Genomic DNA, 18,871 nt, shown 5'->3' with positions numbered 1-18,871 from the left:
CCCCCTTTTCTTAGTGGGTGCCATCTTTGTTCACCCCCTCTGCCTCACTCCAGCCACTGGACACAATCTTTGGCTCCCCCTCTGCTGTGCTCCAGAGCACCAGTAGCTCCTGGAGGAAAGTGTCTATTCACATTTGGTGCCCCAGTGTTTACTGGTGATCCATTTTTCAGATGATCCCTTGATCACCCGGCTCTGAAGGCCAGGGAGGCTTGCGTTCCTGGGTCCCCAGGACTGTAACGACTGGAGAGACAGTTCTCGGGACACTACCACTCCCAGGGCACCACAAAGGGACAGATTGAAACACATCCCCAGTTTCTGAAAGAGAGGCCTATTTGTTTGTGCAGCAGCTTTGGCCCAAGGGGCAGGCTTCTGGTCTGGCACACTTACAGGAGCCTGCACAAGGGCTCTCAGGGAATGGAGGGAATGGAGCTCAGTGCACATCATTTTTGCACTCTCCCTCTGCTTCATCCAGCTCACTGATATCTTCCAGAATGGAGCTTATGCCCTTTGTTCGATGCCCTGATTTTTGCAGTTGCTGCCAGGGGACTTCGTTCTATCACCTGGCTCTGGTGGCCAGTGGGACTGACGCTCAGAGGTCCTACAAAACTGTAACCAACGGAGAAGGAGTTCTTAAACAGCGACCATCCTGAGGGCACAGCAAGAGCCAACAGGCCCAGGAGCTCAGTCTCTCTGCCTAAGAGGCCCATTAGCTATCATCATTGGTGCAGCTGCTGGGGCAGGCTTCTAATTAAACACGCACCTAGGGGCTAACTGGAAACCCTTCCTGAGACCTCGGAGGGCAGGCAGTATTTTCATCCTCTCTTTTGCTGTGCTTTACAGCACCAGCATCTCTCGGAGGGGAACTTGTATACGTGTCTCGTGCCCCAGTTTTGACATCGGGTACCCTGCTTTTTGGGGGCTGCCTCCTAGGGGATAACCCTCAATCACCTGGCTCTGGTGGCCAGGGGGCTTCGGTTCAGCAGGGGGGCGCTCACAAGACTGTAACCTTCAGAGAGATAGTTCTTAGATGGCTCCCACCCGCAGGGCACTGCACAGACAGCAGACTGGAGCACCCCCAGCCGTTCCGGGAAAGAGGCCTAATGGCTTGTCCTAGAGCTCTGGCCTGAGGGGCAGTCTTCAAGTTAGGCACATGTCTAGAAGCTCCAGAGCTGCTTTCAGGGAAGGTAGGCCAGGGGATGCTATCTTCGTGCTCTCTTCTACCTCACGATAGTGCACCAGCATCTCTCAGAAAGGAGCTTATATGCTCATCAAGTCCTGATTTTTGCGACTACCACCTATGGGACACCTCCATATTACCTGGCTGTGAGGGTCAGTGGGACTTACACTCGCAGTCCCATATGACTATACATATTTTCATTCTTTAAAAGCTGCTGCCTGAGGGTCTGGCTTCCCATCACCTGAATGTAGGTGCTGAATGAGATCCTCCCCTTTGGGACATTAACTGGGCCTGGCATACTCTGAAGTCCTGGGAACTCTTAAAAATAAAATAGGCTTCTTGGATAATTATAAAAGTTTTGAGAAACAGCCAAGAGCTAGGACAGGGTTGAAGGATAAGTTTCATCTCCTACACAAGGCCAACCCTTCAAGACTGGGAGGAGATGCTATTTCATCTAATGCACACAAACAGAGTCAAGCAAAATGAAGAACGGAGGACTACATTCCAAACAAATAAGATAAAACTCTTAAGCAACCTTAATGAAATGGAGATAAGTAATTTATCTGATAAAGAGTTCAAAGTAATGGTCATAAAGGTGCTCACCAAACTTGGGAGCAGAATGGATGAACACAGTGAGAACTTCAACAAAAAGAGAAAATGTAAGAAAGTAGCAAACAGAACTCACAGAGCTGAAAATACAAAAACCGATCTGAAAAATACCCTACAGGAGTTCAACAGCAAACTAGATGAAGCAGAACCAATGAACTCAAAGACAGGACAGAGGAACTCACCCAACAGAGCAGCGGAAAGAGAAAAGAATGAAACAAAGTGAAGATAGCTTAAGGGCCTTCTGAGACAACACTGAGCAGACTAACATTTACATTATATGAATCCCAGAAGGAGAAAGGGCCAGAAAACTTCTCTGGAGAAGTAAATGAAAACTTCAATAACCTGGGGAAGGAAAGACATACAGATCCAGGACGGACTGTGAATTCCAAATGAAATGAATGCTGCAGAGAGACCCACACCAAGACAAATTATAATTAAAATGCCAAAAGTTAAACAAAAAAAGAGAGAGAGAATCTTAAGGGCAGCAAGAAAAAAATCACTTATTACATACAAGGAGACCCCATATGACTATGAGCACATTTTTCAGCAGAAATGTTGCAGGCCACAGAGAGTGGCATGATATATTCAAAGTGCTGAAAGAAAAAACCTCCAACCAAGAATACTCTATCTGACAAAGTTATCATTCATAACTGAAGGGCAGATAAAGAGTTTTCCAGACAAGCACGAGATAAAAAGTTCATTACCACTCAACCGGTCTTACAAGAAATGTTAAAGGGACACCTTTAAGCTGGGAAAAAACAAAGGGCAAGTTGCTAATTAGTAACAAGAAAACGTATAAAAGTGTAAATCTCACTGGTAAAGGCAACCATATATTAAAGGAGTATATGAGTCAAGTGTGAAGCTAGTGTAAAGGTTAAAAGACAAAAGTAGTGAAAACTGCAACTATAATAATAAGCTAAGGGACGCACAAGATAAAAAGATATAAAATGTGACTGGCAAAACGTAAAACGGGGGGGGCAGAGCATAAAAATGTACAGCTTTGAATGCGTTCACACTTAAGTTGTTATAAACCTAAAAAAGGCTACTATGAATGTAAGTCGTTATCTGTAAGCCTCATGGTAACCACAAAGCAAAAAGCTATAGTAGCTACATAAAAGATAATGGGAAAGGAAGCGTGCCACTAAAGAATTCATCAAACCACAAAGGAAGTGAGCAAGAGGAGTAGGAAAAAAAAGAATTAAAAAACAGCCAGAAAATAATGAACAAAACGGCTACAAGCACATATGGATCAATTATTATTGTAAATGGATTAAATTCACCAATCCAAAGCGAGAGAGGAGCTGAAAAGATAAAAACAAAACAAGCCCCATCTACATGCTCCCATTTCAGATATAAGAACACACACAGACACAAAGTGAAGGGATGGAAAAAGATGTTCCACACAAATGGAAACCAAAAGAAAGCTGGGGTAGCTAGCTCTACTTTCCTCAGACAAAATACTTCAACAAAAAGACTGTAGTAAGAGACAAAGAAAGGCATTACATAATGACAATGGGGTCAATCCAAAAAGAGGATATAGCACTTACAAATATTTAGGCACCAACATAAGAGCACCTAAATACATAAATCAAATATTAACAGATCTAACAAGAGAAATAGAAATACAATAGTAGGAGACTTCAGTACCCCCACTTACATCAATGGATAGATCATTCAGACAGAAAATCAGTAACAAAGAAACATCAACCTTAAACCACACATTAGACCAGATGGAAATAACAGATATATACAGAACGTTCCATTCAAAAGCAACAGAATACATTCTTCTCAAGTGCATATGGAGCATTCTCCAGCATAGATCATACATTAGGCCACAAAATAAGGCTTAACAAATTTGAGATTGAAATCATATGAAGCATCTTTTTGACCACAATACCGTGAAATTAGAAATCAATGCTAAGAAAACTGGAAAATTCACAAACATATGGAGATCAAACAACGTGCTACTGAAAAAAAATAGGTCACGAAGGAATCAAAAGATAAATACCTAGAGACAAAAAAAAAAAAGAAATTCTAAGAGGGAAGTTCATAATGATAAATACCTATATCAAGAAACAAGAAAAATCTCAAACAACTTTACACCTCAAGAAATTAGAAAAAGAACAGCAAACAAACCCAAAATTAGTAGAAGAAAGGAAATAATAAAGATCAGAGCAGAAGTAAATGAAATGGAGACTTTCAAAAACAAAACAACAGAAAGGATCAATGAAAGCAAGAGTTGGTTCCTTGAAAATATAAACAAAACTGACAAGCCTTTAGCTAGACTCACCAAGGGAAAAAGAGAGTACTAAAATCAGGTTAGCAATGAAAGAGAACACGTTACAACTGATACCACAGATATACAAAGCATCACAGAAAACGACTGTGAGCAACTGCACCCCAACAAATTGGGCAACCTGAACAAGTCTGCCACTTCCTAGAAACAGATAACCTTCCAAGGCTGAAATCATGAATAGAAAATAGACCGATTACTTGTAAGGAGATTGAATCAGCAATCAAAAACCTCCCAACTGGGAGCACCTGGGTAGCTCAGTCATTAAGCGTCTGCCTTCGGCTCAGGTCATGATCCCGGGGTCCTGGGATCGAGCCCCGCATCGGGCTCCCTGCTCTGCGGGGAGCCTGCTTCTCCCTCTCCCACTCCCCCTGCTTGTGTTCCCTCTCTCGCTGTGTCTCTGTCAAATAAATAAATAAAATCTTTAAAAAAACAAAAAAACCTCCCAACAAACAAAAGCTCAGGAGCAGAGAGCTTTAAAGTGGAATCTACCAAACATTTAAAGAAGAATACATTCTTTCTCAAACCATTCCCAAAAACAGAAGAGGGAGGAACCCTTCCAAACTCTTTACATGGCCAGCGTTACCATGACACCAAAAATAAACAGAGAAGAAAGAAAATTACAGGCCAATATCCTCGATGAACATTCGTGAAAGTTCTCAACAAAATAACTAAAGAAGAAAAGTAACAGCAAACCAAATTCAACAATACGGGTATCCCCCCACTTTCTGGAAGTTCGCGTTACAACACTTTACTTTTATGAACGATCTACATTACTACCTGTGTTCACTAACCGAAAGATTCCAAAGAGGATTTTCACTCTTACAAAAAAAGCTGTTGCCATGCTAATATGGGTCTTTCATAAAAACAAAGTGGCTTAATAAAAATCAAATGATCATCTCAATAGATGCTGGAAAGGCATTTGACAAAATTCAACATCCACATATGACCAAAACTCTCAACAAAAGGAGCACAGAGGAAACACAGCTCAACATAATAAAGTCTGTATGTGACACACACGAAGCTAACATCATACTCAGTGGTGAAAGCTGAAAGCTTTTCCTCTAAGATCAGGAACAAGGCAAGAACATCCGCTCTCATCACTTCTATCAACATGGTATTGGATGTCCTAGCCAGAGCAAGTAGGCAAGAAAAGAAATAAAAGGCATCCAAACTGGAAAAGAAGAAGTGAAACTGTCATTATTTACAGATGTTTATGTACAGAAATGGCTATGTAGAAAACCCCAAAGACTCCACCAAAAAACCGTTAGAATAAATTAATTCAGTGAAGTTGCAGGATACAAAATCAACAGTACAGAAATCTGTTGCATTTCTGTATAGTAACAACCCATCAGAAAAAGAAGTTAAGAAACAATCCCATTAAAAAAAGAAATCTCATTTACAATTGCACTGGAAAGAATAACATACCTAGGAATAAACTTAACCAAGGAGGTGAAAGACCTATACTCAGAAAACTATAAAAAAGACACTGATGAAAGAAACTGAAGATGACACAAACAAATGGAAAGATATTCCAAGCTCCTGGACTGGAAGAATATTGTTAAAATGTCTATAGTATGTACCCAGGGCAAGCTATGATTCAGTGCAATCCCTATCAAAATTCCAATGGCATTTTTTACAGAAGTGAATAAAGAATTCTAAAATTTATATGAACTACAAAAGATCCGGAATGGTTGAAGCTACCCAGACAAAGGAGGACAAAGCTGGAGGCATCATGCGTCCTGATTTCAAACTACATCACAGTGCAACAGTAATCAAGACAGTACAGGATTGGCAATAAAAACAGATTCAGATCAACAGAACAGAACAGAAAGCAAAGAAATACATCAAGTATGAATGTTCAATTAACTTACAACAAAGGATGAATGAATAAAGAAAATGAACCTGGAAAAAATATGTATCTCCACAAAATGGAATATTATTTAACCATTAAAAAGAAAGAAAAATCCTGCCATTTGTGACAACACATATGGACCTTAAGGGCATTATGCTAAGTGAAATAAGTCAGGTTAAGACAAATACCGTATCACTTATATAGAGAATCTAAAAATTAAAATAAAGAAAAAAACAACCCAAGCCAATAAATACAGAGAACAGACTGGTGGTTGCTTGAGGTGGGGAGGTGGGGGTGGGCCAATGGGTAAAGGGAGTCAAAAAACACAAGCTTTAGTTATAACATAAGTAAGTCACGGGGATGTAATGTATAGCCCGGCAAATACAGTTAATAACACTGTACTGTATATTTAAAAGTTGCTAAGAGAGTACATCTTAGAAATTCTCATCAGAAGAAAAAAATTCTGTAACTATGTATGGTGATGGATGCTAACTAGAGTTACTGTGGTGATCCTTTTGCAATATCTACAAATATCAGATCATTATGTTGTACACCTGAAACTAATGTTAGGTGGTATGTCAATTACACCTCAATAAAAAAAATGAAGGCGGAAAAAACCTCACCTTCATGTAAACAAATAAAAATGAAAACGTAATTATTTTCTATCAGCTGTAAACAAAAGCAATATATAAATTAAGATAAAGTGGAGTTGGTATGGAGGAATGCCACATGCAGAAACAGAAAACGAGACGAGATTACTTGGGGGTAACCCTTCTATTGTAAATAAATAGAAAAGCTGGGCAAATCATCTAGGGAAAAAAGTTTGAGACTATTAAAGAGCTTCCAAGGCAGTGAGTATTTCTGGTGCCAAAATCCCAAAGAAGGGAGGCATCAAAAAAATCAAATATTGCTCTCTCCCCACTATGTGAGCATACAATGAGAAGATCGTGATCTGTAAACCAGGACAGGGACTTCACGAGAATCCACCCATGCTGGTACCCTGATCTTGCACTTCTATCCTCCACAACCGTGAGAAATAAATGTTTGTTGTTTAAGCCAAAAAAACAAAAAACCCACAAAAAACAACCACCCAAATACCTAGAATAAATCTAACAAAAGATACAGAAGTTCTCTGTTTAGAAAATTATAAAACATTGAGAGAAATTAGAGAACATCTATGTTAGTGGAATGACAAAGCATGCTCATGTATTATAAAAATGTCAATTCCAAGTTGATCTCTAGATTCAATGCAAACTAAATCAAAATTCTAGCAGAGCGCACGCGCGCGTGTTATGTGTGTGTATGTGTAACCTGACAGGTTGATTCTAAAATTTAAATGGAAGTGCAAATGGTCAAGAACAGCCAAGAAATTTCAAAGAACAAACTCGGTGGACTTCTCCTACTGGATATAAGACTTAAAAAAAAAAAAAAGCCTATATTGAGACAGTAAATGGTATTGGCACAAAAGTAGATCTATATAACAATGGAACAGAACATAATCCAGAGAAAGACCAAACATATATAGACACTTGACTTATGACAAAGATGTCCTTTTAGGAAAAGGACAATTATTTCAACAAATAGTGCTGAGACAAATGGATATTCGTACAGGAAAAAAAATGAATCTTGACTCCTCTTCACACAATAGGCAAAAAATCCATTCCAAGTGGATTATAGATCTAAATATAAAAGGTAAAAAAAAAAATAAGTCTTCTAGACGATAAGAAGGAGAATATCTTCATAATTTGGGGATAAAGATTTAACAAGATACAAGAAACACTAAGAGGAAAATGTTGATAAATTAGACTACTACTATTTAAAGTTACTTTTCTTCATCAAAGAAACCACTAAGAAAGTGAAAAAGCAAGCCATAAATACTATATGATTCCAACGATAAAAAGTTCAGAAATGGGCAAAAACTAGTCTATGGTGTTAGAGGATGGATTAGCAGTCACCTGTGGGTAGGAGGAAGAGTACTCACTGGAAAAACATGGAAGAGGTTCTGGGGTCCTGATAATCTTCTATTTCTCATCTAGGGGGTGGTGGCAAAGGTATGTTCATCTTGTGATAATTCACTGACCTGTACACTCACAAATTACTCATATTTCAGTTTGAATTGTTATACTTCAATAAAAAGGTTCCTCAAAAAATTTTGACCTGTGGGGTGCCTGGCTGGCTCAGTCAGTAGAGCATGCGACTTTTGATCTCGGGATTGTGAGTTTGTGCCCTGGGTTGGGTGTAGAAAAATACTTAAAAAAAATAAAATCTTTAAGAAAAAAATTTGGGTGTGTACTATTAAATCTCTGACCTTTTCAAAAGATGCCTTAAGGAATGTCCCTTTTTGGTACATAAGTAATTCTGGGTATACTCTTGAAATCTATCTTTCAAGCATATCATGGAAATTTCCTTGCTTGTCCAGTAAACTAACTTTTAAGGCTAACTGTCATGAATTGGGGTATCTGTATGGGGTCGAGGTAGAGCACAGCGACCAGCTACTGTTGCCCCCCTTCCCGAATCACTTCCTGTTAGGCCTTCTCCCTAGCTTACTGCATGTTAGCACAACCTGGAGAGGATATTCCACTAACAAAACACGACTTGTCATTTGGAAGAATGCTCCTCTGTTCGTAACTCATGCTTGTTCACACCCAAACCACTGCACTGTGCTTCTCTGACTACATTTCCAAATTCTGGCACCTGGTTGTCAGGGTAGCTAGCTAGGAAGGTATATAATACAGCAGGAACACTTCCCTACTCTTGGCCCGGTTGGCTTGATAATCCTGCCTCTAAGTTAAACGGAGTTTCCTTCAGCCTCTAGACACTGAAACCTTCGCAGTTGACCTAACACGCAATGGCAAAATGTGCTCTTAATGGCTTTCAAACCACAAGCTAGAACAACAGCATAAAAATGAGGTTTAAGGGCGCCTGGGTAGCTCCATCAGTCGGGTATCTGACTCTTGATCTCAGCTTCGTGAGTTCAGGCCCCACGTTGGGCCCTGTGCTGGGCGTGAAGCCTACTTAAAATTCTTAAAAAATGAGGTTTAGTTCACCAGATTGGAGCCGGTTGAATTGGAGGTCCTGAGCGGCCCATGTGTTACCTGACCAGGCTCCATCTTGCCCAGTGCTTCATACATCCTCAGGTCCACGGACCAGAAGCAAGGAGGAAGAGAGCATACGTGAAGAAGCCCCAGCATGAGGATAGTCCAAAAGCTGGCGAAATGACTCCAGCCATTGACTACAAAGCTCTTGAGTGAAGAGACCACTGGCCTCATTTTGCCACATAAAAGTACCATTTTTATACTGTATCTGTTTTTAACATGTATTTCATCTCATTAAACCCGTCACCAGTCCTGGAGAACGCTGGTCCAACTGGCCCCTGTCAGGACTCCCCTGACACAAATCCTCTGGACGCTTCGGGACAAGTGACAGCTCCAACGATTCTCTTTTGGAACTCAGGGCAGCCTGGGGCCTCGGTCCCACAGGGACCGCTCTCAGATCTCCGGACAGAAGCCTCGCCATGTGCCAGCACCCTAGCTCATGGGTCACATTCTGCTAGTGATTCCATGGTCACTGTGGACCAGTGGTGGCAGCAAGAATCCTCAAGCACAGTGACGGATGGGCACTGACGGGTCACTCAGGGAGGGACACGAGGACAGTCTAACAGAGAGCTGGCAATCTTACTTACCGAGGTCTACAAAAAGATGCTTTTCTCCTACATTATTCTTCACGACTAAAAATGATAGGTCAGGACTGCTTTGCTCAGCTGACCCCAGCCTCTCCCATTCCTTTGAATTCTGTGTCCGGCTCTCTCCTCTATCTTTATCTGAGGACATTTTGCTAAAGGAAATTCCTTGTTTAATTGGCGTTTCAGGAAAATGGGAAAATCCGTGGCCCGTGCTCTCTGAAATACTATCATCTTCACTGGCAATTAAGTGAAAAGCAGGCTGCAAAATTTTTCTCACAAAATTACCTAGAAGAAAAAATATTATGATTAATCTAATTCTTTTCCACAAACTGTAACTCAAGATCTAGGCACAAATCTACACATGCCAACTTTATACAGTAAGGCTTCTTTTTTTGACTTCTGGTTTCAAAACTGAGTTGTTATTACAAACTAACATACTTCTCCTGTTACTTCCTTCCTCTTGTGCAATCTTTTATTTTTTCAATTCCCACTGACAGGGTAGCTTGGTGTCACTTATAATAAATATCATCAAAGACTCCACCAGGGGCACCTGGGTGGCTCAGTCAGTTAAGTGTCCAACTCCTAATCTCAGCTCAGGTGTTGATCTCAGGGTCAAGAGTTCAAGCCCCACATTGGGCTCCACACTGGGCATGGAGCCTACTTAAAAAAAAAAAATTCCACCAAAAACTGCTAGAACTAAGACATGAATTCACAAAGTCGCAGGATATAATCAGTGTACGGAAATCAGTTGCATTTCTATACACCAATAATGAAGCAGCAGAAACAGAAATCAAGGAATCAATCTCATTTACAATTGCATCAAAAACAGTAAGATACCTAGGAGCAAACCTAACTAAAGAGGTGAAAGACCTGTATTTTGAAAACTATAGAATACCTATGAGAGAAATTGAAGAGGACACAAAGAAATTGAAAAATATTTCATGTTCATGGATTGGAAGAACAAACATTGTTAAAATGTCTGTACTACCCAAAGCAATCTACATATTTAATGCAATCCCTATCAAAAGAACACCAGCACTTTTCACAGAGCTAGAACAAACAATCCTAGAATTTGTATGGAACCACAAAAGGCCCCAAATAGCCAAAGTGATCCTGAAAAAGACAACCAAAGCTGGAGGCTTCACGACTCTAGACTTCCAGCTCTATTACAAAGCTGTAGTCATTAAAACAGTATGATACTGGCACAAAAACATAGATCAATGGAGCAGAACAAAAAACCCAGAAGTGGACCCACAACTATATGGTCCACTCATCTTTGACAAAGCAGGAAAGAATATCCAATGGAAAAAAGATAGTCTCTTCAACAAATGGTGCTGGGAAACTGGACAGCAACATGTAAAAGAATAAAACCAGGCCACTTCCTTACACCACACACAAAAATAAACTCAAAATGAATGAATGACCGAAATGTGAGGCAGGAAACCATCAAAACCCTAAAGAACACAGGCAGCAACCTCTGTGACCTCAGCTGTAGCAAATTCTTGCTAGACACGTTGCTGGAGGCAAGGAAATAAAAGTGAAAACGAACTATTGGGACTACGTCAAGATAAAAAGCTTCTGCACAGTGAAGGAAACAATCAGCAAAACTAAAAGGCAGCCTATGGAATGGGAGAAGATATTTGCAAATGACATATCCAGTGAAGGGTCAGTTAGTATCCAAAGTCTATAAAGAACTTATCAAACCCAGTATCCAAAAAACAAGTAATCCAGGGGCGCCTGCGTGGCTCAGTTGGTTGAGCATCTAGCTCTTGGTTTTGGCTCAGGTCATGATCTCAGGAGTCCTGGGATTGAGCCCCGTGTCAGGCTCCGTGCTCAGTGGGGAGTCTGCTCGAGGATTTTCTCCCTCTGCTCCTCCCCCTAATCGCTCTCTCACTCTCAAAACAATAAATCCTTAAAAAACAAAAAGAAATAATCCAGTTAAGAAATGGGTAGATGAACAGACATTTTTCCAAAAACGATATCCAGATAGCTAAAAGACCTATGAAAAGATGCTCTACATGAGTCATCATCAGGGAAATACAAATCAAAACCACAATGAGATACCACCTCACACCAGTCAGAATGGCTAAAATTAACAAGTCAGGAAACAACAGATCTTGGCAAGGATTTGGAGAAAAGGGGACCCTCTTACACTGTTGGTGGGAAAGCAAACTGGGCAGCCACTCTGGAAAACAGTATGGAGGTCCCTCAAAAAATTAAAAATAGAATACCCTGTGACTCAGCAACTGTACTACTAGGTATTTACCCAAAGGATACAAAAATGCAGATTCGAAGGGGTACATGCACCCCGATGTTTATAGCAGCATTATCAACAATAGCCAAACTATGGAAAGAGCCCAAGTGTCCACTGTCTGATGAATGGATAAAGATGTGGCGCGCGCGCCATTGAAAAGAATGAAATCTTGCCATTTGCAATGAATAGATGGAGCTAGAGTATATTGTGCTAGGTGAAATAAGTCAATCAGAGAAAGACAAATACCATACGATTTCACTCATATATGGAATTTAAGAAACAAAACAGATGAACCTATGGGAAGGGGGAAAAAAAAGAGGCTGGGAAGCAAAACATAAGAGACTCTTAACAAGAGAGAACAAACTGAGGGTTGATGGAGGGAGGTGGGTGGGCAATGGGCTAAATGGGTGATGGGTGTTAAGGAGGGCACTTGTGATGAGTACTGGGTGTTGTATGTAAGTGATGGATCAATCACTAAATTCTCCTGAAACCAATATTACACTATATGTTAACTAACTAGAATTTAAATAAAAATTTGAAAAAAAAAAAGACAACTGCCCAGTGACTTGACCTGCAAGATTCTCTAATTACTGTTATTTTAAAACAATTTTATCTTATTCCATTGTAAAAATTAAAAATAAGTAAATAAATCATCTTAGAAAGGAAGGTTGGTTTGAGAAGATGAGTGTCAATGTTGCTAGTATGAGCCTGACCCTAACGTACTGTCACCAAGAAAGCACCACTTTTATTTTTTTATTCTTATTTTTAAATATTTTATTTATTTGAGAGAGAGCAGAGCACGAGAGAGAGCATGAGCCGGGGTGAGGGGGCGAGAGAGAAGCAGACTCCCTGCTGAGCAGGGAGCCTGACGCCTCAGGGCTCCATCCCAGGACCCCAGATCACGACCTGAACCACCCACCCGGGTGCCCCGAGAGCACCACTTTTATCAATATAAATTGAGTAGAACTTATCTTGACAATTAATGGGTTAAAGAATGAAAGGTTTATATGCATCAAGAGTGCTGCCGAGATAATGCACATTAACACTTGAGTCAGGATGTCAGCAAAGTTCTGCAGAGCTGCTTCTCGCTCCTTTGCCTGTCAGAATACGCCCTGGGAGCCCTGACATTCACAGCCATCACCTCCACAACTGTTGTTCCTCGTGCTTCACCCTCTCATCGGTCACCAGATGGGCTGTGGCATCAGAAGTGAAGCCCAGATGGCAAGCAATTAAATACATGTACTGCATTTCAACACTTACTCTAAGAGCTCTAACTACTAGAGGTCCTGTCTTTACCAAGAAAAGAAGATACGACAATCCAGAACTTCTTTAACTCTCATGTATTACTTATACCACAAAATCACACGAAAATTTGGTTAAGTTGCTTCATATAGAACAATACTGGAGAAACGCCGTGTTATCACAGAAACTTGATTTTAATTTCTAAAACTGCTATTGTCTGGGTTTGTCACTTTATTTACCAGACAGCTTAAACTTTTAAATAGACATGCTCTAAATTCAAGATTCTCTCTCTCCAAATTAATTACTCTCTGCTCAACGAAACAAACCCAGTAGCTCATAAAACACTATACATCAAAATGAAAGCAAAAGCGTGTGATCCTTGCAGTGATATACAGGCATGATTAAATCTGGAATGAGGGAACTGAGGGTAAATACTGAGTAAAAAGAAATCATGATGTAGCGCAGGACAACAAAGCAATACGAACATAAATTGATAAGGTTAATGTTTCCGGAAATGTAAAATCACATCTACTTGACTGGAGGCAGTGCGAGAAGTGAAGGCAGGGCTGCAGAACCACTTGGGAAGGTAGCCATTGCGCTCAGCAGGCCAGAGGGGCCTCTAACCTTTGGCAGGGAGCTAACTTAGCCAGGACACAACAATGACAGTATCAGCAGCATGAAGTCCAACATAGGCTTCCAGTAAACTCTGCTTTCTACTTCCCTCCCCCATTCTTACCAGGCTCGCCCTCATCATTAATGTGGGGACAGGCATTTCACTGGCTGCAGATAACTCAAAAGAATCTATCAATCCTAGGAATTTCAGGTCCTACTACAGGCTGGCAGAGGTGTATTTTAGGCAGATCAAATCTACACATTTTGCAAACATTCTCTGATCGCTTACGCTTACTCTAATTCTACTTTCTGGAAGGCTGACAATGGGCGCTAGAAGTGTCACCAAGACATACATGGAGGGACGGAAACTGAAGGGGAAATCTTGGACTAATTTTGTCATCTCCCGGTCCTGGCGGTTCCTAATTCTGGAGGAAGGAAGTTTCGGCCGCCCTCTGCCCCCGCACCCCCAGGTTAGCCTCAAACTTCTGTCTCCATACTTCTGTGTACGCTGTTCTGCCAGTAAAGCCTTTCTGACTTTGTTTCTGCGAGGGAACCGGATTCAAAGCCAGCTTGAATGTCATCTGCTTTCAGAAGACATCTGCAGCAGAGACTGCCAATTACCTGACACACTGCTACTCTCCCATCTTCCCAAACAACCAATCTCAAGGTTTAGCCTTGCGGCCAAGGAGCCGTAGAGCAGACTACGAGGAGTGAACAGAATCAAAGAAATATCTTGCTTAAAACTCCGTAGAGTGGAGAGCCTGGTGCTAGAGCCCACTTAGCAGTCTTTGATTCAGCGCGTCCTTATCAAATGCCTGCTTGCATTTTACGGCTCTTGCAGTCTGCGCCATCACTAATACTATTGATGAAGATACCATTACTTAGTACCAAGCTCTGGAAATGAAAAGTGAGTAAGAAACTGTCCCTGCCCTAAAACATTAAGTAGCACGGAAATAAAGAAGCCAAAACAACAACACAGAAAACTACCTCAGCAAGAGCCGAATACTTGGACGCGAGAAGCCATGGGCTCTCTGCAACCCAGACGACACGCTGCCCTGGGTCTTAGAGTTCGGGACGTGACAGAAATGGCTTCTCATTTGACGATATCTACACTGAGTCTCCACAGGCCAGGTAATTGGAGTGTGTCTTTTCAGACAGCAGCATCAAAAAGTACAAAGGCCCATGGACAAGAGAAAATGTGGCCCCGCAGGAGCTAAGTAAAGGACAGAGGGAGAAGGCCTATTTTGTACCAGGGCTGGCCCTTGTGGCTCTCATTATGACTGCAAGAGGTCCCTCAGTAACAACCATCAGGAAACTTGGGGAAAAAATAGAGGTTTGTTACTTGTAAGACCTGAAAATTACACTGCATACCCGGGGCCACACAGCAAGCTCTCGGGTAGGGAGCGCATACACGGGCAGGGGGTTCTGCTTGTATTGGGGTTGAGGGTGGCGCCCTAGGGTTTCCTGGGCTCACGCCTTATTGGTGAATTTAAAACATAAGAACAGGAATTTAGGGGTGCCTGGGTGGCTCAGTCATTAAGCGTCTGCCTCTGGCTCAGGTCACGATCCCGGGGTCCTGCTTGACGGGAGGCCTGCTTCTCCCTCTCTCACTCCCCCTGCTTGTGTTCCCTCTCTCACTGTCTCTCTCTGTCAAATAAATAAATAAAATCTTTAAAAAAAAAAAAAAAAAAAAGAACAGGAATTTAAAGCAAGGAAGCCAAAACAAGAGGCCCAAAAGGTCAGTTATCAATCAAGATTTCTGAATCTAAAGAGCCTCAGTGGGTGGTGTGTGGCTGACGGTGTTTATTGAGACAGCTGTCTTTGAAAGGGATGCCTCAGCAATCAAAGCTTAAGTCAGGCGCTTGCATTACAACAAAACAGAACACTGTCAAGGTTTACACTACGAGCGTCAGGTGGTGAGAGAGGAGGCTGGTGGACCTCTGCGGGCCTCTGTACAAACTAAGACATTTGGAATTTTCCTGAAGGCAGTGAGCAATCCCTGAAGGGTGTGAGGCACATTAGTGGTGTAATCAGATCACTCCAGCCAGCTGACTAAATAAATAAATAAGCTGAGAGAAAATAGAGCTCAGAGATGACACCAACATTTCCACTTGGGTAGTTGGATAAATGATGGATACTACTCACTGATATACATATCACAGGAGAAAGGACACGGTTAGGGGGAAAATGAGGCATCTGGTCTAGGAATGCTGAGTTTGAAGTATCTGTGTGGGAACGTTTAATAGGCAGTTGGCTGTATGGGTCAAGGAGGGCAATCTTGGCTGAAGACGAAGACTTAAGGCTTTGATTACCATCTATGTGTTGATGACTTGAGAGTGGATGATAATCAAGGTTATGGATAGAGTGAACAGAGGGACAAGGATAGATTCTACAATTATCAATATCTAAGGGATGAAAGAAAGATGGAAGGAATATCCAACTATACAACACAAAATAGGGAGATTAATAGGAGCCCCTCATACACAGCATACTGGGTCACTGCGACCTAGCATTAGTCTAATTTAGTAATTAGGTTCCTGACTTCTATGCTAGTCCTTTTGCGACTATGTTCATGCCTTTTCCCCTAGGTACCCCTGAAACTATCAAACAAATGTAGTTCTGAAATGAATTACCTATCACGGGAACTTCAGTTAATCATCTGCCATTTAGACCTAGAAATACTCTGCTCTACTGCTGCTTTGATAAACACTCAGGCTTTGGGCTTCTGTTTAGACCTTGCTTTTCAGCGTTTCCATTCCGCCTACTTGTTGCCCCTCAGACTGACTTCATTTTATACCTGGGCCTGCATCTCTCAATGTCCAGTTCCAGACAAACACTCTGATTACACTCTCAGGCTTACATATGCAGACATTTTCCCAGTCCTGAGGTTCGGCCTGGAGCAATAAACAATAAAAAAGCCTCTCCAGATGTGGTTTGGAGCCCAAGCCCCAGTCCTCATGGACTAAAGGCTAAGGCTAAGGCAAGGCTGAAGTGAAGGACAGAAATACAGCTCTGAGGCATCACAGATGAGACTTGAATTAGGCCTCTCGTGCAAAAAGACTCCTGTTGGAGCAGAAACCAGTACTAGGCAATGCATGGCCATCTCAAAATCTCTAGCAAGAGTCGCTAATGCCAAGGACCTCCTGAGTAGTTAATGTATCTAAAATGTGTCTAGAAGAGGAAGGTAGGTCTAGAACTAAAGGCAAATCCTGAAGATGTGAAAAATCACATCTCATTATTTAGGACAGGTTAATAACCATAAAACCCGACAAATACTTACAAAAGTTTAAGAGGAACAGGAAAATACGAGGATTTTAACAGAATTCCATGACTTTTTAAAAAACAGTATACTTACCAACATGAATGTTATCTTTAAATGCCACATCATGGAGCTGAAATATTAGATGGCGGCTAAATTTTTCATCAGTGCTGGAATCCAAGTTGAAAACATCTTCGGCTGAACAATTAACCCTGTATAGCTCTTGAAGTGCTTTACAAACATGCTAAAAACACAGGTAAAATATAAGTAATTAATAATTCAAAAAAATTTTTCCATGAGAAAATTCAAATATCTTGGTACAACTCCAACTCATTTTTTATTTTATTATCTGAATATTTACTATGTAACAACTTCACCAAATTACTGATGTATAGAAATAGACATCATATTTAAATTATCATACATGTTCAAAAAGTCCTAGGCTCTCAGGAGTAAAGGACTTCCTAAAATTCTAACAGTTTAGCTTATACATTAATCTCTTCTAAAATCACAATAAATATATTTCTTTTTAAGCACAATAAATATATTTCTTTTTAAGCATCTCTTTAAATATCATCTGTGAGTTAAAAAGTCATGATTCCATTTTTCATAGTTTTAGTTTTCGGAAGGTTCCTCACACACACTGAGCCGAAGTCCACCTCCAAGAATACTGGGGCTGGACGCTGCTGACAGCGAAGGCAGTTACCCGTTGTAAGAAGGCAGCAAGCACAGGGATAGGAGCACAGGATGTGAAATCAGAAAGATCTAGTTTGAGTACTGGCTTTGCCACTAACCAGCTCTGTGACTTTGGTCAAGTCCAAACCTTACATTCCTCCATCGCAAAATGGGATCATAACCCGACCTAACTTCTGGGACTGTTGTTAGGAGTAAATGACAAGATGAGAGTAAAGAGTGAGCACAGTGCTTGGCATATGCACCTGCTTAAAAGCATTAGCTGTGCAGCCACTAAAGAAGTCACTTCTGAAACCTCAGTCTTCCCACTTGCAAAAGGAAGTTACTAAGAAGTACCATACGTGGTTATCTTGACATTAGCAAAATGCTTATAAACTGCCAAGCATTTAGATACCTAACAGTTATATAATATAATAACTTGTATTTACTCATGTCATTTTTACATTATTAGAGCAACCCCTCCCACGCTCTCTGTATTCTTTAGTAAGTTCTCACTTCCTCAGAGGCCTCCTCAATTTCCCTCTCTACATCAACTCCCCCTTCATACTCTGTCCCCAGTTACAGTTCTTACACAACTACAATTTTATGTTCATTTGTGTGATTATTTTGACTTCGGTTTCCTCTCCATTACAGAGGCTATCCCTCACTACCCGTTCTCGCCTGCTTCTGTGGAGGTAGAATGCTGATTACCTGGATACAAGGCCATCCAGAATAAAGACCACACTTCCCAGACTCCCTGGCAGTAATGTGTGGCCACAAGACTACATTCAGGCCAATGGGATGTGAACAGAAGGAAAGCAGGTGACTTCTCAGTTATACTCTTCTAGGGGAGAGGCATGCCCGTCCCTTCACCATGTACTACTGACTGGAAAGCAGATATTGTGATAGTGAGCCATTTGGACAATGTACATAAAGGCAACACCTCAGGAAATAACAAAGCAACCAAGCCTAGTCTCTAATGTAATGGAGCCATACCCAGACACTACATGAGGGAGAAAAAAATCTCTATCTTGTTTAAGTCACTTTTTTTTTTATTATGGTAACTAAACCTATCCTAATTTGTTATCCTCCTGTCGACTATAAATTCTATGAAGGCAGAAGCTAGGTCTCTGTGGGCTAAACCATGGTCTCCTGAGTGCCTAGACACACCGACACTTACTAGAGGCTGAAACATTTTTGATAAATGAATAAAGTC

At 41.1% G+C, this 18,871-nt stretch overlaps 1 protein-coding gene across 2 annotated transcripts in view; it reads right to left on the bottom strand.

Annotated features, from left to right (window-relative positions):
• Positions 1–18,871, bottom strand: part of PRIMPOL (primase and DNA directed polymerase) — a 53,139-nt gene that overhangs the window by 15,955 nt on the left and 18,313 nt on the right. The window contains exons 8-9 of one of the 2 annotated variants that reach the window (XM_021694139.1): positions 17,080–17,227; positions 9,617–9,901 (exon numbers count right to left, since the gene is read on the bottom strand). In XM_021694139.1, coding sequence (XP_021549814.1) covers positions 9,617–9,901; positions 17,080–17,227 — 433 coding nt within the window. The remainder of the gene's footprint in view (positions 1–9,616; positions 9,902–17,079; positions 17,228–18,871) is intronic. The other variant, XM_021694138.1, reaches the window with a different exon arrangement.

This window comes from Neomonachus schauinslandi, chromosome 2, assembly GCF_002201575.2.
Source record: "Neomonachus schauinslandi chromosome 2, ASM220157v2, whole genome shotgun sequence".
In the NCBI taxonomy this organism is placed as follows: domain Eukaryota; kingdom Metazoa; phylum Chordata; class Mammalia; order Carnivora; family Phocidae; genus Neomonachus; species Neomonachus schauinslandi.
The sequence above is the reverse complement of the archived record's forward strand: the minus strand, read 5'-3'. Positions and strand labels throughout refer to the sequence as shown.